At 30.7% G+C, this 24,043-nt stretch overlaps 3 protein-coding genes across 23 annotated transcripts; 1 reads left to right on the forward strand and 2 right to left on the reverse strand.

Moving 5' to 3' along the window:
• Positions 1-506: 506 nt before the first annotated feature.
• On the reverse strand, positions 507-4,425 carry LOC107933688 (uncharacterized). The gene is made up of 9 exons (XM_016865962.2): positions 4,171-4,425; positions 3,874-3,950; positions 3,705-3,773; positions 2,894-3,128; positions 2,002-2,219; positions 1,392-1,412; positions 1,253-1,313; positions 1,038-1,137; positions 507-951 (listed from the first exon to the last, which is right to left on the reverse strand). The coding sequence occupies exons 2-9, from the start codon at positions 3,937-3,939 to the stop codon at positions 780-782; spliced, it is 942 nt and encodes a 313-aa protein (XP_016721451.1). The 5' UTR covers positions 3,940-3,950; positions 4,171-4,425; the 3' UTR covers positions 507-779.
• Positions 4,426-6,000: 1,575 nt separating this feature from the next.
• On the forward strand, positions 6,001-12,033 carry LOC107933716 (uncharacterized). The gene is made up of 2 exons (XM_016865995.1): positions 6,001-6,040; positions 11,249-12,033. The coding sequence occupies exons 1-2, from the start codon at positions 6,001-6,003 to the stop codon at positions 12,031-12,033; spliced, it is 825 nt and encodes a 274-aa protein (XP_016721484.1).
• Positions 12,034-12,969: 936 nt separating this feature from the next.
• On the reverse strand, positions 12,970-17,008 carry LOC107933732 (uncharacterized). Of its 21 annotated transcripts, none has more exons than XM_041104966.1 (11): positions 16,868-16,998; positions 16,595-16,671; positions 16,352-16,490; positions 15,598-15,840; positions 15,345-15,413; positions 14,824-14,943; positions 14,104-14,164; positions 13,889-13,989; positions 13,741-13,810; positions 13,524-13,623; positions 12,970-13,429 (listed from the first exon to the last, which is right to left on the reverse strand). In XM_041104966.1, exons 6-11 carry the CDS (start codon positions 14,839-14,841, stop codon positions 13,399-13,401), a joined length of 381 nt encoding a protein of 126 aa, XP_040960900.1. In that variant the 5' UTR covers positions 14,842-14,943; positions 15,345-15,413; positions 15,598-15,840; positions 16,352-16,490; positions 16,595-16,671; positions 16,868-16,998; the 3' UTR covers positions 12,970-13,398. The 21 variants fall into 21 exon arrangements, with proteins under 21 accessions (XP_040960900.1, XP_040960933.1, XP_040960920.1 ...); XM_041104999.1 differs by having other exon boundaries at positions 14,824-15,112; XM_041104986.1 differs by having other exon boundaries at positions 14,824-15,256.
• Between the last annotated feature and the right edge of the window lie 7,035 nt (positions 17,009-24,043).

Genomic DNA, 24,043 nt, shown 5'->3' on the forward strand with positions numbered 1-24,043 from the left:
TATGAGTGTATTGGATTCTATTTCGTATCGAATTTCTTTAAAAAAAGTCAGGTTTTTAAGGCTTTTAAGTATTGGAATAGTTGGTCCAATGGACAAATGCATTACGATGAACCAAAATAAGTATGCTTCATTGGGCTTTCCTTCTTATAAGATACTGTTCTTATAAGATACTGTTAAATAGGGATGAAGTACAAAAAATTACTCTAAGAAATATCATAGATGAATCATAAATTTTTAGGGAAAAGTGCAATTTTACTATTATAATAACTTTTAATTTCATAATTTCATAATTTTCTAAAGAACCATAAGACAAATTTATAATTCTTCACCCCTGTTAATCCAAACGCTTTAACAGCATCTCAGGACATTTTTACCCAAACCTTCCAAATTTCAGGTGCACCTTCGGGTTTGGGCAAGTAACTCCATCTCTAGTTGGCGGTTTTGTTTAAATTTAAGGGCTAAAACTCCATGATAACTATAAGAATATTTCTAACATAACCAAGAAATGCATATTGAACTCTTAATGAATATAATCCAGTTCGAAGAAGAAAAAAAATCCATACGAGGAGCATGGAACTCACAATACTGAAGACTCCTGATAATAAACAGAAAATTCACACACAAACCATCACACAAAAACACACCTTTGTATCTTCAGTTCATCAACATCCCAATAAACCCATTGGGACTTTATTTAAACGTCGAAATCTTTTGCAAAGAAAAGAAGCAATTATATAAACCTTGGTTTCTTCAGCAACATCAGTTGATTTTCCTTTGAATCAGTTGTCATTCACCAGCTTCATTTTGCCTTTTTTGATATAAGCTTCGTCCTTTATCTCTTCAACCAATCTCTTGCCCTTTGCATTGGCCAACTTCTTCGTGAGGCCATGCATTACTGGGTTATGGTGAACTTCAGCTACGGCAGGTAATGAGTTCTGAATATCTGCACACCTAAATAGAAAAACTTGTTATCAATACGAGGGTGCTTTTGAAATATATTAGTGAGCACTTTAGAATTGCGTTCATAAATGTTGTACCCTTGAACAGTAAAGGTATTCTCTTGTGACAGTTCCATATTGTGTGGATTTGCTCTAGCACCACTGGTGCCTTTACCCGAATCATCGTATATCTTGTCGTCTAGAAAACATAATTAATATTTAAAAGTAAGATTGTTATACTGACAGTTTAAGAATGTAAACATCAAATTATAACTGTAGATTAACATAATAGAATATCAGCTTGCGGCCATTACCTGACGGATTACATAATTCAAAACCACCACCATAGTCTTTCAAATTCATATACAGAGCAACCTATATGCAGAAGAGAATCAGATCTGACCCAAATCTAAGCAAATTGAATTTAAAAAATATATAGAAGCCAAAACTTACAGGATCAGCATCATGATGACCCTGTAAATAAGTAGAGAAGTACACAGAATTAGACAGAGAATTAGAAATTTACAGCTTTCCTACTCAGGGCTTTTGTGTGTGTTTGTCTAATATTTATTGTTTTGATTTGGCCTCTTACAAAGAAGTGGAATCGATCAAACAATGTTGAAACAACATTATGACATTTCTACAATTGCGCTTATCTTTATTGCATTCCAATTCATTAAAATCCTCCATGTATTCCTTGAACGAATGTACAATCTAAGAATCATAAGAAAAAGGACATGAAAGGATCATAAGACATAAAAATCCGAATATTTAAGCTCCAACCATTTCTATCTTGTTATTGATGTTCAGGTAAAATAATCCAAGTTCAAAATTTGCTTACAAAGAAAGTACAAACATTTCCAGCCAATATATATATAGTATGATCTTTACCTGTAACCCAGAGAATTAATAAAAGAAATGAATATTTATGGTCGTATCAGTTTATAGTTTGCGAAAGATGAAATAAACTGCCCGTCAAAGAAATTAAAGGGATGACAGACAAGCTCTACTTTATGCAAGTTCTGATACGCGCATAATTCCTACATGTACATGACACTCTTACCTCTATGTTGTTGCGAATCTCAGCTCCTCTGCTAGACTCAGGATCTCCAAGAATACTAACAGGGTTTGTAAGCTTTTGGTTCTGTAGCCTTCCTAAATAAGGACCCAAAACTTTGTTTACCATATTTTTTACTATGCTAAACAACTTATCCTCTGTGATTAATTGCTGCGTTTGGTCCACAGTAGCCTCCGGCTGCACCACCATTTCCTTTTGCGATGCTTTAATTGAAAATATAAAGAAAACAAATAACAAATAAGAAAATCTAATTTAAATGATATCAAGATTAGTATATATGTATATCAAAGAGCTGCTAAAAGGTTTATGCTATTGTGCACTATTAAAATTTTAGTCTCTGTACTTTTCAAATTTTAAATATCAGTTCTCACCAAATAATTACTGTTAAATTCATTAAGTTACGCTATTTTAAAAATCTGATGCAGCAAATATATTGTCATGTGTATAATGCCACATCAGCTTGTTATTTCCACATATTACTCATTACAATTCCAATTAATTGGTTAATGAAAGTGTTTAACGTTAAGAATGAAATTTCAAAATTCAAAAAATATAAGGGATTAAAATGATCCAAATGAAGAAAATGAACTAAGTCTACAATTGTACGTATAAAACAGAACTAGTAATTGAATTTAGAGAATAGCCAAAGCCAAGCAGAAAAGCAAATTTAAGGAAATGAAGCACAAAAATCATTTCTACAACAAACCTAGGTACACAACATGCCCTTAACCTACTGTTACTATGATGATTTCTCTCCAAATACTGACTTAAGCATCGAAACATGTTCAGGAAGTCCATCTATGGCATTCCCCAAGCAGTCTCAAGCACATCAATAAATGTTATTAATCAACATGTGGTACTTCCTTAAAAACCATACCTGTGAGTGAGATTGAGTCAGGAAGGTGCTTGGCACTTCGCTTCTTTTGAACTGGATTTGCATATTGCGTCAAATATGACTCAAGGGCTTGAAATGCACCTTGGACGTCGTCAACACTGCCATTTTCCGCAATAATAGGTTCCATCAGATTTCTCAACAATTGCAGTATGAATTGTGGATCATGGAGTCGATTCTTTGCTTTCGTTGCTGCCATCATCCTTTCATGCACACGCCCCTACATTCAAAAAGAGATTAGAAAACAATAAAAAGTAAACCAACTATTAATGCGTTTTCTAATATTATCAAAACAGAGCCTGAAATTGCAGGATTTGCATGGGTAAAAGTACCATGGCAGCCCTTGTACTAGGAGACGGATTGCATTTTGCCCCATCCACTCAAAAAATTGACAAATTAGTCCTTGTACATTAGATTCAATTCATTCACAAGGTTAAAAACCAGTCGTTGTAACTGCTTGGTTATTATATTAAGCATGTCGGTTTTTAACAATAAAAGTAGATGAAATTTTTAATAGGAAGGACCTGTTTGCTCTTTGATCTAAGATATAAGAACTAATTTGACCATTTTTTTACTAAAAGAGGGCAAAATGTAATTGGATTCCGAGAGGAGAGCAAATATGAGAAAAGTGTATATGCATTTTTTAAATATTTGTTTTTTTCCTTTCATTACACTTATGGAAATAAAAAATTTGTTTTCCAATTTTTCTATTTTTCTACTCTTTTAGTTTTTCATCTTTCCTTGTATACCAAGCCAAACCTAAAACAAATTATAAAAGAATGAAGGAAAGCCATACCTTGGTTAGATAAGTGTTATCACCATCCAGTAGCATAGATATCAATTCTCCCACTACTTTATCACATATCTGCATATTGAAAGCAACCAAAAATTCAAACTATTATTAAACAAAAAAAAAGAATTTAGTGGGAAAAATAGAACTTGATTGGAAAAAAAGAAATCGGTACTGCTAATCTTTCACGATAGCTTTTATCTTTATCTTCATCTTTATTTTTCTTCGCCTTTTTCTCCATCGAACTACAACCTGAGAATAGGAAGAAAAATGATATTAAAAAGATCATTAAATTTTGAATATATAAACTAAAAACATGCTTATCAATGTTGGAAAAATAAAATAAAATATCTCCCTAGAAAACAACGATTACATACTACAAAGAAAAAGAGAGAGAAACTAGTAATCAAAGAAAAATCTAAACCAAACTTGATTATATCAAAGCAAAGAGAAGGAGCAATGGATTGCTTACGGCTGTAGAGTACACTAGAGTAGAGAATTGTTGTGCCGTCGCAGACCTGTTTCTAATTGTTTTGCCCTAAACTCAAAACTTATAAACCCTAAGCTTCGCACCAATCCATCGTGCGATATTATGTCAAGGTTTTGAATAATTTTCTCATCCCAAATTTTCAATAGTAGTTGGACTTTCCTTCCTTTATTTTGAAAGTCTTACTTTACTGCTGAAAGGAAAACGAACGGACCATTTTCATTTCGGTCTTTTCCTAAAAGCAAAAGGTTTTTTTTCCAGTTTTTTACTTTGAGAAAATCAAATGACATTTTTAATTGCATTTTCCCCGCGGTAAAATTAATCTTTATACATTTTCAAAAGCGTAAATTAGTTTTTAGTTTTTTTTTGTTAAATAAGCTGAAAAGGTTTTTATTTTTCATTTTTTGTAAATTATAGAAATGGTGATTTAATTATGTCTTTCCTTCTATTTTCCTCACAAAATTATTAATTTTTTATTTAGTCACTAAAATTTTTGAAATTAAATATTTTAATCACTTTGAACTAGAGATGCTCATAGGTCAGGTCAGCTCGGGTCGAGTTGAGTTCGGTCTGAGCCTAAATATGATATTAACATATTTTATGCTTTACCCAAGCTCGACCTAGCCCAAAAAAAATGGACTTAAAATTTTGCTCGAACCCACACACAATTGCAAAAGGCAAATTCAAGCTCATTTTAGGCTTGCCCATATTATATTTTAAATATATTTATATTATACTATTTTAAAATTTATTTTTTATTTATTGAACTTTTTATATAGTCATCTTAATATTATTTTAATGTTTATATTAGAGTAGTATTATATATTTAGTGTAGGTTTATTTTTTTAATGTGTTACAAATAACAAATATAAAATATTATAAACTTAAAAATGGGTTTGATTGTATTTTAAACGGGCCTAATTTTTTGCCCAAAACCCTCCTAAATTTCAAGTTAGCCTTCGGGTCTAGGCGGGTAGCCTGGCCCATGAACATGTCTACTTTGAGCTAATACAAGCTCTTTTTATTGGTCTAGTAACAAAATTTGCCCTCTAATATTTATGCATTCTATCAATTTGATCCTAAATGAAAAAAATTCAATAAATTTGGCCATCAATATTTGCAAAATCTATCAATTTAGTCCTAACACTAAAAATTTTAAAAATATCTTTTAATAAAAATCATTTTTAACCTTTTATAACCCATTGTCTAACTAGTGATGTTAACAAGGCAAGGCAAGGCAATTTTTTGCCCGTTCCACCCAAATGCTCTACTGCCATGCTCCTATTGGGAAATGTGCTTATATTGTAGTAAACATGTAACTGTTTTCTATTTATTTCAACAATGAATAAATAAATAAAGTTAAATTCACATTTCACTAATATGTCTTTTATATATATTTTTTTTTGCATGCATAACAAAATTGTAACAAGCAAATATTAGCTCGTTGATTGTCTAAGTTCAAATTGAAGATAAGTTGTATTGTAAGAACATTTACATTGCAAAAAAGATAAATTACTTCAGTAAATAATCTAAATGAGTCTGTAATCTCATAAAAAAATCAAAATGAGCATTTGGTTCAATATGTCGTCTACAATTCCAATTGGGAGTGGTTAGCCTCGGCTATTAGAGTAGTTGACTCCACGGGTAGAGACATCAATGTATTCATTGGAAGAATGATATATTGGACTGGACCCTAAATGAATTAATTTTGAATCCGTTTGTGAATTAATTCACTTGTGGCGTTCATGGTGTGATTTACTTAAATTCTGATTTAGTCACTGACTATACATATGCAACTCATGAGCTTTGATATAAATGGAGGTTTATGCTCTAAAGATGATTGAGCCCATAACCGGTATGTTGGATACATGACTTATGTATGGCATGGCTTTACTAGTAATAATGGAATTCATAGCTCAATGAATGAATTAATATATCTTCTCATTGGTATTGTGTGGATCGATAAACATGAAACATGATCACGGATTACTAGTTTTCGAACAAGCCAAAAAAGATTTGATTAATGATGAAACTCCATGTTAGAGTATGTAACACCCCCTACCCGTATTCATTGCCGGAATAGGGTATGAGGCATTACCGGAGTTTACTGAACATTTTCAGATAATTTTGAGTCATTTATTATTCATATTTTGAAACAATCATAACGTCTTTCTATTGGGCCCTCGAAGCCCAAAACATACATTAGAAACCAAGTGGAATAAAATCGAGATCATAAAAAAGTTTCGCAAAATCTTAAATTATATTTTCATCAAGTACTTACCATTTCAATGCTCCTTATAATTAAACATGTTACCATTCAATCAATAGCTTGGCACTTGTCTAAGCATCAAACAACAACATTGTTAGTATACTTGCACATTTTTCATATAAATTCAACATTGATATACCTATTTTCTCAACATATCACACTTGAGTTTAATAATAGTCTCAACTTACATAATTTCCTTGTATCAACATATCAAAGATAATTATATATGTACATGTCACAAAATATATTATTCTCTTACTATTTCTTCATAAGTATATATCATTCATTTCGTTATATCAATATTTCATGCACCATCATTTCCTTATATCTTGTATATATTTATTTCGGTAATAGTTCGTATTAAACTTAACATAAATTAAATTCCATGTACCTATACTTATTTCATTAATCTATCTTATTAATTATTTCATACAACTATTTTGTACATATATTTCCATATGACCAATTCCTGTAAGCATTTCACACAATCATTTCATATAACCATTCCAACTGATACATATTACCTGAATATCGATTGTTCAATAGATATCTTGGCGTTTCTCTTCCTCGATCTTATTTATCTTTGACATGATGTCATAGTATCTTTCAACTATGATTTACTCGTTTTCTGTCATGTTGCCATGGTATATTTCAACCATGGTCTTATTCATTTTCCTGTCATGTTGCCATGGTATCTTTCAACCATGGTCTTACTCATTTCATGTCAAGTTGCCATGGTATCTTTCAACCATGGTCTTATTCATTTCACATCACGTTGCCATGGTATCTTTTAACCATGGTCTTACACATTTCATATCACATTGCCATGGTATCTTTCAACCATGGTCTTATTCATTTTCCCGTCATGTTACCATGGTATCTTTCAACCATGGTCTTACTCATTTTATATCAAGTTGCCATTGTATGTTTCAACCATGGTCTTACACATTTCATATCAAGTTGCCATGGTATCTTTCAACCATGGTCTTACACATTCCATATTAGAGAACACACTCCCGCGAACCTCATCCTTACAGTGGGATTACCAGTCCAGGCTAAATCCCCTGTAATATAAACTCATAGAGTATTGTCGGGATTACCAGTCCAGGCTAAATTCAGACCCTAATTCGGATTACCCGTCCGGGCTAAATCCATTTTCCACATATTCTTCGGGAGGGCTATATCAGGATAGGATCACCCGTCCGGGCTAGATCCTTTTTACCGTTAATTCCTTTTCAGAGATCCATCGAATTTTCCTTCCATTCAACCGAGATTTTTTTTCTTTTTTTTTCAAATATATCAATGTTTCATAAATTTCCATATAATGAACATTCAAATCATATTCATATAAAAAAACATACATTTCAAGCATTTAAGAATATTATTCAAGTTACACGAACTTACTTGGCGGAATTGAAGAAATATCAAGATTAAGGGGCATTTTGGTAATTTACCATTTTCCCAATTTTCACCCGATCTTAAATTGAAAATTTCATTCAATTTATTAATTTAGATAATAAAAAAATTCATTCCCTTCAATTTTGTCATTTTTGACATTTTTACAAAATTACCCCCTAAAGTTTTACTTTTATTCAATTCAGTCCTTAACCCTAAAACATGCAAATTAGCCATGCTAGCTGGATATTCATATATATTTTCCTCCTCCTCCTCTCCATTCCACATCCTTAATGTATATAACACACTTGTAAGTAACATTATCTATAATCTTTATTATTTACTTTTATGAATATTCAAGTTATTCATCTGTGTCATAGTCACTAAATTATTTATATCTGGAGCTATATAACTCCAAATTAAGATCCGATAATTTTACCTAAAACTAGACTCATATATATTTTTACCATAAAATTTTAAAAATTTTTGGTTTAGCCAATAAGTACAGTTTATTCTTTAACGTTACCCTTGTTCTGCTCTCTAACAGTTCCGAATCTTCTTCACTAAAAATTAATTATATCCTCATACAAGATTCAAATGATGTTTTCGTTTGTTTCTATGGAAAATAAGCTCATTAAGGATTCTAAACATATAAATTTAAGCCCCTAATTATTTTTCTCCAATTTTTTATGATTTTCCAAAGTCAAAACAGGGGAACCCGAAATCATTCTAACCTTGTCTCATAAAATTTATTATATCTCATGATTCACAATTCCATTGCTTACATCGTTTCTTTTATAAGAAACTAGACTCAATAAGCTTTAATTTCATATTTTATTCATCCTCCAGTTCGATATATACAATTTTTGGTGATTTTCAAAGTTATACTACTGTTGCTGTCCAAAACAGTTTTAGTGAAAATGTTGATTTCCATTTTGCCCCAAATTTCACAGTTTATACAATTCAGTCCTTGCTCAATTAACCCCTCAATTGAGCTAATTTTTCTCAATTAATACTTTAGTCTATCATTTTAAACTTGTTCGTAACCCCTAAAAATCAGAACTTTAGCATTAGACATTAATTCCAAACTCTTTCTTAATTAGGTCCTAAAATGAATTTCCATCAATTTTACTTGATAAAATCATCATATACCAAAAGTAAAGCTTCAATTCTATGATTATTCATCATATTATTTCAGCACTCATCCATAAAAACTTTAAAAATTAGCCATGGAATCAAAAACTAAAGAAATAGTAAGTTGGACCCAATTGTAAAATTCCAAAAACATAGAAATTTCAAGGAGAAAGCAAGAATTAAACTTACATGAAGCTAGAGCATGAAAACCAGCTTGAACACCCTTCCATGGCTATTTTTCAGCTGATGAATATGAAGACAAATGAAGAGAATTCTAGATATTCCAATTTAGTCCCATTTTTATTTAGCTAATTTTAGCAATTTTCCAATTTTGCCCTTATTTCACCATTTCCTGATTTTTCTCAGCTATTGCCGCCCAAAATATCTCCTTTGAGCTTATTTTCACTTTAGGTCCTTACTCATTTGAAAATTGGGCTATTTAATCCTTTTAGCAACTTTTACACATTTTCCAATTTAATCCTTCTTATTTAATTGACCACCCAAACGTCAAAATTTTCTAACGAAATTTTAATAGTACCTTATTGACATTCTGTAAATATTTATAAAAATATTTATGGCTCGGTTTATAACATCGAGATCTCGATACCTCTTTTTCTCAATTTCTTGACCAAATAAATCTTTATAAAACACAATTTACTATTCCGAAAATATTTTAAAAATTACATTTGGCTCGTAAATATTAAATAATATAATCTACGAGTTTATTTGTCAGATTTGATGGTCTCGAACCACTATTTTCAACATCGTTGAAATTCAGGCTATTACAAAGTAGATATGACATCGAAATTTAGATTTTTGGTTAAATTCATTCTAGGTCTAGTTATATGTTTACACGGTTATGTTTAATACTTTAATTCCGTATTTCATTTAAGCCATTTTGTTTTAATATCTTATTTTATTTACAATGTTATATTTAAGTCATTTTTTATGACATTTTCTTAATTTTATTTTAAATTTAAATTTAAAAGATAACTTTAGTTTTAATGTTAATTTTTAATTATAATGCTATTTCAATTTTTAATTTAATAAATACTCAATTTATTGTATAATTTATTTATTTTTGGAATTAAAAGTTAAGAGGGTATAAATTGCACCCTGTATAATGATATAATATTTTATAATTATAAATTAAGTTGTTAATAAAATTTTTATTTTGACTACCAAAAAATTTACAATTTTCACCGGCTACGTAATTTTTGGCTTGTCCTTAAATAAGTTTCTAGATTCAAGTCTTGTGTATAAAAAAAAGAACCAAAAAAAAATTACTTCCCATTTAAACGTCTAACCTGTTTCAACTCTAAATTTAATCAAGATTCAATATAATTATTAAGGTTAAAATATGTCACAATTCCCTATACTTTTTATAAACTTAGAATTTAGTTATATACTTTTATTTTTAAGAATTTAATCTTTACTTTCAGATTTCAAAATTTTAGCCCAATTGTTAATTTTTTTAAAATTATTCTATTAAATCCAAATTCATTACAAACATTTTTTTAGTTACTTAACTACAAAAAATATTTTTTTAATTTTAAAATATCGCACCAATAAATTTAACGAAAAATTTTAACGATATTAATAATTAGACTCGTACTTTAAAATCTAAAAAATAAAAGAACTGAATTATAAAAAAGAAATATAGAGATTGAATTCTAAATTATTAAAAATTATGGTACTACCAACAGTTTGTTGAAAATACAAAATACTTTTTTTTTGCGATTTCTTATTTTTTAGAATATTTATGTATTTTTATATATTTCTTTAAATTTTCTAGAATTAAAATTAAATTGAGATTATTTGTATACTTTTAAGGAATAATTTATTAAAATTATGATTAATACGACATAATATGTAAAATTAAAAAATTAATTTATTATAATACTATTTTTTAACTATCAATTAATTGCGGTGTAATTTATCCTTTCCACAAAGAACTATTTGATGAGATTTGTAGAAAGAACAATTGGGAACTCAAAAAGGGAAAGCAACCCACAGATTAGCTTCAAATATGCTTTCACATTTCCCCATGAACTCTCTCTTCCATTCTCTTTTATTTTCCTTAACCCCAAAGTCTTCCCTTCCCATAATCTTTGCCATAAATAAAACTCTTCAATGGCTGAAACAGATTCTTACACCAAACATTATCAACTATTAAAACAACAAAACCAAACCCAAACAAGTACAACACAAGTTTCCTTTACAAAAAGGCTGTTGTAATCATCATTTTCTTGGTTATAATCCCAGTTTTCCCCTCACAAGCACCTGAATTCATCAACCAAACACTGTTGAAGCATAGCTGGGAGCTTCTCCGCTTGTTCTTCTTCGGCATAGCTGTTTCTTATGGGCTTTTTAGTCAACGAAACGATGAAACCGATAAAGAACCCAACAACCAGTCCATGTTCGATAATGTACAGTGTTTCGTGTCTAGATTCCTTCAGGCATCGTCATTTTTCGATGATGAAGCTGAAAACATGTCTGGGTCTGATGAAAGTAAGGTCCAGATATGGAGTAGTCAATATTATAGGAATGAATTACCCACTGTTTTGGTAGCTAAAAAGAAAGGTGATGATGAAATTGAAAAGCCTTTGCTTTTGCCTGTTAGGAGCTTGAAATCATCACGTGTTACGGAGGTCCATAATGGTGAGAACAACGTCGTTCTTCCTTCACTAATTCCATGGCGGTCAAGGGATGGTGATATAGTGAAGAACAAGACAAGTTACAGGTCTCCATCACCGCCGCCACCTCCGCCGCCATTATTGAAACAAAGGGACTATGTTGATGGTGAAATTGAACATGGGATGGAAACTAGTGATGATGATAATGATGGTACAGAGAGTGAGGATGAAGATGAAATTGTTGGCAAAACATGCATTGTTTCAAGCACCAACAATGGTGAAAACAATGCGGAAGCTGTCGGTCCAAACAATGGTATAGATGGAGGATCCGATGTTGATAAAAAGGCCGATGAGTTTATAGCTAAAGTTAGAGAACAGATTAGGCTTCAAATGATTGATTCTATTAAGAGATGAAGTGGTCAAATCAAGAGAAACTCTACAAGGTAAATAGTTGAATCGCTTTGGAGTTTTTTTTTTTTTTTAAATGTATAAATAGCTAATACATTGAAGATTTTTGCTTATGTTCTTGCTGTAATTGAAAAGTGTAGAGGGGAGGTTATCTGATCCAGTGTTGTACCTTCAATGAAAGTGTTGTTTTTGAGATGTTGATACTTAATTAGTTAAGTGGCAGTATTTTTATTTATCAATATCTTATAAAATTAAAGTTTAAACTCTGAGAAGACTCTTCACGGAGTTGAGAGATAAAAATTTAATATTAAAATTTAATATAAACACTCTAAAAATAATACATTTGTTGAGTGTCCAAAACCAAAAAAATTGTATGCTTCTCATGTCAAGCTTATATGTAATTATTATTACTTGGTTTCTTAAGATATGTGCTCGATATGAGTGTATTGAGTTCTATTTTGTATCGAATTGCTTGAAAAAGTCGGGTTTTTAAGGCATTTAAGTATTGGAATATATGATCCAATGGACCCAAATGCATTAGGATGTACCAAAATAAGTATACTTCATTGGGCTTTCCTTCTTATAAGATATTGTTAAATAGGGATGAATCTACTCTAGGTATTATAGAGATGAATCATAAATTTTTTAAGGTAAAGTGCAATTTTCCCATTATAATAATCTATAATTTCATAATTTTCTTAAGAACTATAAGATAAATTTACCATTCTTAACGGAGAAGTCCACTAGTTGCCCCTCGTCTACACCCCTGTTAAGCCCCATGCTTTAAAGCCTATTTGATTCTTCAACAGCATCTCAGGACATTTTTGCCCAAACCTCCAAATTTCAGGTGCACCTTCGGGTTTGGGCAAGGAACTCCATCTCTAGTTGGTGGTTTTGTTTAAATTTAAGGGCTAAAACTCCAGGTTGATAACTATAAGAATATATTCTAACATAACCATGACATACATATTTAACTCTTAATGAAAATAATCCAGTTCCAAGAAAAAAATCCATACAAGGAGCATGGAGTTCGTAATACTAAAGACTCCTGAGTCCTGATAATAAACAGAAAATTCACACGCAAACCGTCACACAAAAACACATCTTGTATCTTCAGTTCATTAACATCCCAAGAAACCCAATGGGACTTAATTTAAAAGTCGAAATCTTTTGCAAAGAAAAGAAGCAGTTATATAAACCTTGGTTTCTTCAGCAACATCAGTTGATTTTCCTTTGAATCAGTTGTCATTCACCAGCTTCATTTTGCCTTTTTTGATATAAGCTTCGTCCTTTATCTCTTCAACCGATCTCTTGCCCTTTGCCTCGGCCAACTTCTTTGTGAGGCCATGCATTATTGGGTTATGGTAAACTTCAGCTACGGCAAGTAATGAGTTCTGAATACCTGCACACCCAAATAGAAAAACTTGTTATCAATACGAGGGTGCTTTTGAAATATATTAGTGAGCACATTAGAATTGCATTCTTAAATGTTGTACCCTTGAACAGTAAAGGTACTCTCTTGTGACAGTTTCATATTCAGTTGATTTGCTCTGGCATCACTGGTGCCTTCACCCCAATCACCATATATCTCATTATCTAGAAAAAATAATCAATATTTACAAGTAAGATTGTTATAGTGTGACAGTTTAAGAATGTAGACACCAAATTATAACTGTAGATTAACATAATAGAATATCAACTTGCAGCCATTACCTGACAGATCACAAAGTCCAAAATCACCAAAGTTTTCCATATCAGAAGAACACGGCAGAGACAGAAGAACCTATATTCAAACGAGAATCAGATCTGATCCAAAACTAAGCAAATTGAATTTTAAAAATATATACACGCCAAAACTTACAGGATCAACGGCAAAGGTGTTCTCTTGTGACAGTTCCATATTGTGTAGATTTGTTCTAGCACCACTGGTGCCTTCACCTAAATCATCGTATATCTTGTCATCTAGGAAACATAATAATATTTACAAGTAAGATTGTTATACTGACAGTTTAAGAATGTAAACATCAAATTATAACTGTAGATTAACATAATAGAATATCAACTTGCAGCCATTACCTGACAGATTACAGAACTCAAAACCACCACCATAGTCTTTCAAATTCATATACAGAGCAACCTATATCCAGAAGACAATCAGATCTGACCCAAATCTAAGCAAATTGAATTTAAAAAATATATACACGCCAAAACTTACAGGATCAGCATCATGATCAGGATCAGCATCATGATCAGGATCAGCATCATGATGACTCTTTAAATAAGAGCAAAAGAGTATATGACTTTTAAAATTACATTAGTGACTTCTAATTCACTTTTAATTTATGATAATTTATTATAGTATATGATGTATGTTGTAATTTTTTAACTTATTTTTTAAATAAAAATTCAATAAAACACACTCAGGTAGTGCATTGCACAAAAATACAAACTCATTATATATAAAAAGCACTTTCATTACTAATAAATATTCAGATTATATATAGCACTAGGAAAGAACTCTAGCTAAACTCTAAAATTGACAATATCATGCTCACATCTTGCAAGCTCATCAGCTAATTATTACAAGTCCTGTTAGCAGGATAATATTCAACTTCATTAAAGGCTGTACAAATATCCACTATAGCAAAGATTTTTGTCATGGGGAGGAAACACATCTCTGCATATTTAGCTGCAATGAAGCCAAGGGTCAACAAGTTCAAACTGGTTGTTGGTATGAATCAATAAAAAGCTATTCTTATATAGACCAAGAGTAACCATTGAAAATATCATCCATACCATATAACTGTCCTTCATGGCATCCACAAATCGATGCTCACGTATACCAGGAGCAGAATATGTTCCAGTTTGACATCAATTTTACCGCAGCTGTAGTTGTTGTGCTAAAGGAGGCTTCACCTTGAGAGAGTAATTAACAAATACACAGACACACACACACATATACCAAAAAAAGAAGAAACTCACCTGAATTAGTTTTAACACATAATACCTCCCAATATATATCAGATTCGTAAATCTCAGCCCGGTTTAACTTTTGACTGGATTTGCAGGCTCGGGTTTTGTAAACCTTCAACAACGCAGTTCAAGTCGGCAAATCCAGTTCAAAAGACAAGACGCAAACTAAGACAGTAAGACCAGTATTAAAATACTGAGCAGCATCATGAATTGTGAGTATTGACCGCGATTCATTGCTTCGTTTACAACCTACCATCTATATTCTCAGCATAGAGAAAATTTGAAGCAAATTAAAACAATTTATAAAAGAGATTTTGAAATCTTAGAAGGATTTCGAAATATACCTTATTCAATTTCCAGATCTATAGGGAACTTGAAGCCAGAGGCTTGTTTGCGGCCAGAGAAAAGAGCATCTCATATATAAAGAAAATTCTAGGGTTAGCTCGTGCAAGAAGGACTAAATAATTGCATCCTTGCATCCTTCAAACAAAAAAGAGCCATTGGATCTAATATTTTAAAATCTGAACCGTTTAAAAAAAAAGTGAAAAAATTTAATAATAGTAAAAACTGTGAAATCAAATCCAGATTACAACTTACCAACAAAAAAAAAGTGTGTGCGCTTAAAATTTCCTTTCTGTTTCAGATCAGGAACCAAAGGAGGAGGGGCTAGGGTTTTAGACAAACCAAATCTTCGATTCAGAAATGGCGTCTGCGACGGGATAGGTGAACGGGAAGAGAAAGCCGGTGTATGTTATCATCGTTGATAACTGAAGCATCAATGAAACACTTGACTGCGATGGGTCCTGTTTTTCACATTGAGGTGAGGATCCGGATCTGGGTCTTGAAACATTTGAATTCATGAAGAAAACACGGTAAAAACACCTCTTCAGTCCCTCTCAATTTAGTTGTTGAGCAAATTGGTCCTTTTCAAAATTTTAAGTTATCAATTTTAAAAGTGAGCAATTATGGAGGACAATATTAATATTTTTCCTCAATTGTTCAGATTTCTTATTTGTATAATAAATTAAGTCTTAAATGTTTATATATTTTGTTAATTTGATATTCATTCTTAAAAATTTAATAAATTTAATCTCAATATTTACACATTTACAAAAATAATATGGATTAAATCTATTAAATTAGGATCAAATTGATAGAATGCCTAAATTATTGAGAGTTAAATTTATTTTTATATCAATCTAATTTATGTTAATTTGATGAAAAACATTAATCTGTAATTGTCCTTAATTGTTCATTATTGAAATTGATAAGGATTAATTGCTCTGTTTTTTTTAACTAGGACCAATTTATTCAATGTTAAAATTGAAATAGATTGAAAAAATATTTTTACCACGACGAAAATGAATTTAGCCGATAACAGTATCATAAGCAACTGCTCGAGGAATGTAAAGTTAGTTTAGCCGGAGACTTCTACTGTTATCACCATCCAATAGCTTAGATATCACTTCTCCCACTACTTTATTACATATCTGCAGATGGAAAGCAACCAAAAATTCAAACTATTATTAAACGAAAAAATAAAAAGAAGTTACTGGGAAAAATAAAACTTGATTGGAAAAAAAAAAATCAGTACTTCTAATCTTTCACGATAGCCTTTAACTTTATCCTCATTTTTATTTTTCTGCACGTTTTTCCCCATCGAACTACAATCTGAGAATAGGGAGAAAAATGATACTAAAATGATCATAAAATTTTGAATATATAAACTAAAAACATGCTTATTAATGTTGGAAAAAGAACGATTCCATACTACAAAGAAAAAGAGAGAGAAACTAGTAATCAAAGAAAAATATAAACCAAATTTGATTATATCAAAGCAAAGAGAAAGGAGCAATGGATTGCTTACGGCTGTAGAGTGGAGAACTGTTGTGCCCTGTTTATTATTGTCTAGCCCACAACTCTTATAAACCCTAAGCTTTCGCGCGGATCCGTCGTGCGATGCTATGTCGAGGTTTTGAATCATTTTCCCATCCCAAATTTTCAAAAGTAGTTGGAATTTCATTTGTTTATTTTAAAAATCTTATTTACTGTTGAAAGGAAAACGACAGACCATTTTCTTTTCCGTGTTTTCCTAAAACCAAAATTGTTTTTTTTTTCCTTTTCTTTTTTCAGTTTTTACTTCGAGGAAATCAAATGACAATTTTAATGGTAAAAAGTACTAGTGATTGCATTTTGCCCTCGGTAAAAATAATCTTTATACTTTTTCCTTCATTAATTTTTTTTTTTAAATATGCTGAAATGTTTTTTTGGTGAATTCTAGAAATGGTCATACAATTATATCTTTCATTCTATTTTACTCGACTAATTATTAATTACTCGATTTAGTCATTAAACTTTTTAAAATTAAATATTTTAGTCACTTTGAGCTAGAGGTGCTCATGGTTAGGTTGGATTGGGTCGAGCCTAAGCATAACATTACATACTTTATATTGGTCTAAGTCCGGCCCGACTAGGCCTAAATTTTTGGTCAAACCCGCCCATGTTTGCAAAAGACAAATCCAAATTCATTTTAGGCCCGCTCATATTATATTTTAAAAAATATTTATATTATATTATTTTAATATTAATAATTTTATTTTTTATTTATTAATTTTTTATGTAGTTATCTTAACATTATTTTAATTAATGCTTACTTTATAGTATTATTATATATTTATGGTAGATTTTTTAATGTGCTATAAATTACATATATAAAAATAATGTAATATAAAGTACTGTAAACTTAAAACGGGTTGAATTGGGTCGGGCTCAATACTTGAATATTTAAGCTCGAGTAGAATCTATATTTTAAATGGGCCTAATTTTTTACTCAAACCCATTTTTGGGACCTAAATTTTTTGCCTAAACCCTCTTAAATTTCAGATGGGCTCTTGAGCATGGGCATATAGCTCGACCCACGAACAAGTCACTTTGAGCTGATATGAGCTTTTTTTATTGGTCTAATAACAAAATTAGCCTTCTAATAGTTACACGTTCTATCAAATTTATTCTAAATATAAAAAATTCAACAAATTTAACCCTTTATGTTTATAAAATATATCATTTTAGTTCTAATTCTAAAAATTTTAATAAATTTGGCTCTCAATATTTACAAAATCTTTCAATTCAATCCTAACACTAATCATTTAAAAAATATTTTTTTCAAAAAAAATCATTTTTAACCCTTTATAACCTATCGGCTAATTAGTGATGGCAACGGGGCAAGACAATGCGATTTTTTGCCAGTCCCGCCCCAACCCAATGCTCTACCATCATGCTCCAACCCCGGCTTCAAAAATTTTAACTCGCGCCAAACCTAAACCTGAAAATTAATAGTATACTCGACTGTAATCCAATACAACCTAAGTTTAATTTTTTATTTTTTTAAATGAAAGATTTTTGCACCATTTCTTATTAGATTTGGTTAATGATTTATCTTTGGAATTATGTGTTAATGTATATTTACACACATGATTACAACACAAATGAAAAAGGAAGGAATAAATAATAAATATTCCTTTGATAAATTATTAAATTAATAAGATAGAAAATGGGGGAAATAATCAAAAGGAGACTAGTATAGAGACAATAGAATGAGACTAGTAGTGATAAATTTTAAGGATTTTTAATTTAATTAATATTAAATATGTACAGAGCGTGATTTCATAAATACATCAGGATAGGGTGGGCGATTTCATTCTAAACCCGACCATAACTCAACTCGACTTGACTATTTTTAAAAATTAACCCACCCCACCCCGACCCCCAACTTCAATTAAAAAAACTCAATCCTATTTAACAGAAAATTTAACAAAGGGGTAAATTTGCATGTTTCTAAATGTACAACGGCTAACTGGCCATTCTTTTAGTAGAGAGGCCAAAATGCAATCCACCCTAAGTACATGTACTTCCTTAGTATTTTTACCCATTTTTATTTCTTACTTATAATCTAATGTATTTTATGTCGTATTTATATGGGTAAAAGTACAATAATAGTCATTCAACTATTCAATTCTTTCTATTTTGGTCACATAATTATTAATTTTTCATTTTAGTCACTCAACTTTTTAAAATTAAATATTTTGGTCACACTTTCGTTAATTGCCTAATTGAAGTCTAACATAGACTTTTTGTTATTGATCTAATAACAAATTTAACCCTTAATATTTACACATCTATCAATTTGATCCTAAATCTAAAAACTTCAACAACTCTAGCCCTTAATGTTTTACAAGCTTTGTATTTTAGTCCTAATTATAAAAATAATATGGGTTAAATCTATTACATTAGGATCAAATTGATAGAATGCCTAAATTATTGGGAGTTAAATTTATTATTATATCAATCTAATTTATGTTAATTTGATGAAAAACATTAACCTGTAATTGTCCTTAATTGTTCATTATTGAAATTGATAAGGATTAATTGCTCTGTTTTTTTTTTTAACTAGGACCAATTTACTCAATGTTAAAATTGAAAGAGATTGAAAAAATGTTTTTACCACAACAAAAATGAATTTAGCTAATAACAATATCATAAGCAGTCGCTTGAGGAATGTAAAGTCTGTTAGCCGGAGGAAACCTGATTTGAGATGATAAAGTTGGGGTGTTGTATGGGATTGAAATGGAGAATGGGTTGTTGGGTTTCCTAAACTCCTCGACTCATGTTCAATATGGGAAGCGGAGATGTAGAGTGTGGTTGAAGGACTCATGCTTGCTTGGAGGAGTGGACAGCAACGACTAATTCTCGAAGTGGACGATATTGATGTTGTTAACGTACTGACCAACAATGCTAAAGATGAGGATATCAATTTAATTTAAAAAGCTTGAGACAATTTGAAGAAAGAGTGGAATGTAGTTATCAAACATGTTTATATGGAGGGTAATAAACTTGTTGATGACCTAACATCGATGGCTTGGGGATAAACATTGCAAAGTGTTTTCTATTATTCTCTTCCAGTGGCACTTCTTAATCAACTTGGTACTGAAGCTATTAATATTATAACACTGAGAACTATATTCCTTTAATTTATACGTTAAAAACATTCTTCCTCATCTTCAATTCAGTTTTTCGTACCCTAACGCTCCTAAAATTGTTCAATGGAGCTTTTTTTGAACGAATACATATTACTAAAATTGAGTCCTTTTAAGTTGCTGAACTGATCTGTAATACCCTCCATTAAAGTTGTATAGAAGAAAATTTAACCTTCGGGCACTCAAATTTGATGCCAAATTATGGTGAAAAAAAAAAGGAGTTTTATGGGAATTATCAATCCAATAAGCAGGATTCAACACTCGACATGGAATACAAGAGTTCATATATTTTGAAGTAGATATCAATCCAATGCTTTGCAAAACTACCCAGATAAGCTAATGCAAAAAGACGAAGATAGAGACTTGGTAAAAGCTTGGGTTTCTAGGGTTGCTTTCTATGGTATATAAAATTAACCAATCGAATTTTATATTTTCTATTTTTTTATTATAAAATTTTAGTAATTTATTTGATTCATCGAATTTTTTATGATAATTATTATTTTAAATTATTGAATCGATGATGAAATCAATTTAATCAGGAATAATTGATTTTATCGGTCTGATTTTAAAGAACTTTAACCTTGCTATTACTGTACCATTAACTTTCTAGTTGGATGTTGATCACGATTCCTTCAATAGTAGTCTTTGATTTTTTTTTTTAGTTTCAGGTTTTTTTAAAAAAATTTATGATGATTTTTGTTTTAGTTGATTTTATTATTGTTCACTTATTTTATTTTTGAAATATATTATGGTTCTTGTCTACTCTGTTTTTTGAAATCAATCCTTGGATTTATTAAGAATAATACTCAGAGGGTCTTTCAAGATAAAGATGATGATAGGTCATATGAGACTTAGCCCTTTGTGCATTATTGATGTGGTGGGTTCATTGGCAATGATTTTTCGTTGATTGGAGTTTGTTGTCAGATTAATCTAATGATGGCGATAATAAGATGTAATTTTTAACAAATTGATGAAGGTGATATATCTTTGGTTTGCTTCTGAATTCTTTGAGTGCCACGATTACTGTTAGGTTGTCTTTTTCCTCACTTGGGATTATTTTGCAGACATGGTATATATGCATTAGTTTGTAGTGTCTTATTTATAGTTTGTACTATGTGTCATATCTTTATATATTTTTTCATGATTTTTATTAAGGTTAAATCACTATTTGGAATTTGAATTTAGCAATTATTCCCACGTTGGAACCTAAAGTTTTCTTTGGTCTAAGTTAGGCTTAAACTTGACAATTATTCCTAGATTGGGGCTTGAAATTTTTTTATCCAAATTAGTCTTTGAAAACCTCAAAGTTCAGGCCTCGATGTGAGAACAATTGTCAAGCTCAAACCTCAATATGAAAATAATTGCCAAGTTCAAGGTTTAACTTAGATAAAAAAATTTCAAACCCCGATGTAGAAACAATTACTAATTCAATCTTTAATGTGAGAACAATTGTCAAGTTCACGACCTAACTTGGACAAAAAAAAGGTTCAAATTCCAATATAAAAAAGTTGTAAAGTTGAAACTGTAACAGCCTAATTTTCAGTGGTATCGGGAATAGAGATTTGAGATCACTAAATCCGACGGGTGAGTTGAAAATTTAATAAATTAATACCTATGAGTCAAATGCGAATATAAACGCATTTTTGAATTAGTGAATTTGGTGATTTAAAAGAATTAATTAGATAAATTGGGTCGAGAATGAGGTATCGAGACCTCAACTTCATAAATCGAGCCATAAATATTTTTAGAAATATTTATGGAGTGTTGGTGAGGTAGTATTAAAATTTAGTCAGAAAATTTTTACGTTTGGGTGGTTAATTAAATAAAAAGGACTAAATTGAAAAGGGTGTAAAAGTTGCTAGAAGATTAAATCACTCAATTGTCAAATGAGGAAGGACCTAAAGTGAAAATAGTCCTAAAGGAGATATTTTGGGCGGCAATAGCTGAGAAAAATCAGGAAATGGATGAAATAAGGGCAAAATTGAAAAATTGCCAAAATTGGCTAAATAAAAATGGGACTAAATAGGAATATCTAGAATTCTCTTCATTTCTCTTCATATTCATCAGCTGAAAAACAGCCATGGAGAAGGGTTCAAGCTGGTTTTCATACTCTAGCTTCATGTAAGTTTAATTCTTGCTTTTTCCTTGAAATTTTTATTTTTTTGTGACTTTTACAACTAGGTCCACTTGTTAAATTCATTAGTTTTTGATTCTATGAAAGAAATTGAAAGTTTTTATGAATATGTGCTGGAAGTATATGATGATTTGGCATGGAATTAGAGCTTTAAATTATTTATATGCTGATTTTATTGAAAGAATTGAATAGAAAGTGAATGTTTGGGACCTAATTGTAAAAGAGTTTGAAGTTAAAGTTTCATATGGAAATTCTGAATTTCAATAGTTATGAAATAACTTATAATGTCTAGAAAAAGTGTTAATTGAGAAAATTATCTTAATTTAGGGGTTAATTGAACAATGACTGAATTGTATGAATTGTAAAATTTGGGGCAAAATGGAAATAAACATTTTGCACTAAAACTGTTTTAGACAGTAGCAGTAGTCTAACTTTGAAAAATCACTAAAAATTATAGAAATCGAATTATAGGATGAATAAAATATGAAATTAAATCTTATTGAGTCTAGTTTCTTATAAAAGAAATTATGTAAGTAATGGAATTGTAAATCATCAGATACAATAACTTTTGTGAGCCAAGGTCAGAATGATTTCGAGTTCCCCTGTTCTGACTTTGGAAAATCATAAAAAATTGGATAAAAATAATTAGGGGCTTAAATTTATATGTTTAGAATTCTGAATGAGTCTATTTTCAAGAGAAACAAACGAGGACATCATTCGAATCCTGTACAAGAAGATAATTATTTTTTAGTGAAGAAGGGTCGGAACTATCAGACAGCAGAACAGGGGAGACTTCAATGAATAAACTGTATTAATTGGCCCAACCAAAAATTATGAAATTTTTATGGTAAGAAGGTATATGAGTCTAGTTTCAGATAAAATTAGCGGATCTTAATTTGGAGTCCTGTAGCTCAAGATAAAAATAATTTAGTGACTATGATACAAATGGATAGCTTGAATATTCACATAAGTAGATAATGAAAATTATGGATAATGTTACTTACAAGTGTGTTGTTTATACTAAGGATGTGGATGGAGAGGAGGAGGAGGAAAAATATACATATATATGAATGACTCGTGTATAAATTGATCACATGCCCGGTTATAATCGATGAGTGTTGGATTAGATGATATAATGTTTTATTTGGAATATTTATTATGAAATTATGATTATCGTTATAATACAAAAATTGAACTTGTGAGTTTATATAGCTAAATTTTAGTGATTATTTGTTAATTTTATGAATTTTATGATGAGTTATTTCATATGTATTGATGATAAAATCGTGAATAATGTAAAAGCATGAAAATTGAATAAATGATCAAATTGAGCATTTCAGTTCAGTGACAAGATGAATTGAAGGAAAAGACCATGGTTGGACCATGGAAACAAGTGATAAGTGATAGTTTCGGCTACACTTATCTGATCAAGGACAAATGAAAGTGATAAGTAATAACTTCGGCTACACTTATCTGATTAAGGACAAGTGAAAGTGATAAGTGATAGCTTCGGCTACACTTATCTGATCAATGGCAAATGACAACTGAAAAGTGGTAGTTTCAGCTACCTGATCAGTGAAAAGTGGTAGCTTCTGCTACCTAATCAGTGAAAAGTGGTAGCTTCGGCTACCTGATCAGTGAAAAGTGGTAGCTCCGGCTACCTGATCAGTGAAAAATGGTAGCACCAGCTACCTGATCAGTGAATAGTGGTAGCTTTGGCTACAAGTGACAAGTGATTTCTGTATAAGACTATATCTGGGATATGACATCGTTGTGATATATGCTACTGTATAAGACCATATATGGGATATGACATCAGTGAGATATGTGATTACGTGTAAGACCATAGCTGGGCTATGGCATTATTATGTAAAGA

The sequence above is a fragment of the Gossypium hirsutum genome, chromosome A03 (genome assembly GCF_007990345.1).
Source record: "Gossypium hirsutum isolate 1008001.06 chromosome A03, Gossypium_hirsutum_v2.1, whole genome shotgun sequence".
NCBI lineage: Eukaryota > Viridiplantae > Streptophyta > Magnoliopsida > Malvales > Malvaceae > Gossypium > Gossypium hirsutum.

Excerpts from the sequence above, each read along its gene's own strand:
- LOC107933716 (XM_016865995.1), top strand. The coding sequence starts at position 6,001 with ATGGAGGTTTATGCTCTAAAGATGATTGAGCCCATAACCG. Across the intron at positions 6,041-11,248 it reads GATGATTGAGCCCATAACCG|TTTTCCCCTCACAAGCACCT; the intron begins GTATGTTGGATA and ends TTATAATCCCAG.
- LOC107933732 (XM_041104970.1), bottom strand. Across the intron at positions 13,990-14,103 it reads TGAGTTCTGTAATCTGTCAG|ATGACAAGATATACGATGAT; the intron begins GTAATGGCTGCA and ends TATGTTTCCTAG. Across the intron at positions 13,430-13,523 it reads AGTACCTTTACTGTTCAAGG|GTATTCAGAACTCATTACTT; the intron begins GTACAACATTTA and ends TTGGGTGTGCAG.
- LOC107933688 (XM_016865962.2), bottom strand. The coding sequence starts at position 3,939 with ATGGAGAAAAAGGCGAAGAAAAATAAAGATGAAGATAAAGATAAAAGC. Across the intron at positions 3,129-3,704 it reads ATAACACTTATCTAACCAAG|GGGCGTGTGCATGAAAGGAT; the intron begins GTATGGCTTTCC and ends TTTTGAATGTAG. Across the intron at positions 1,138-1,252 it reads TGAATTATGTAATCCGTCAG|ACGACAAGATATACGATGAT; the intron begins GTAATGGCCGCA and ends TATGTTTTCTAG.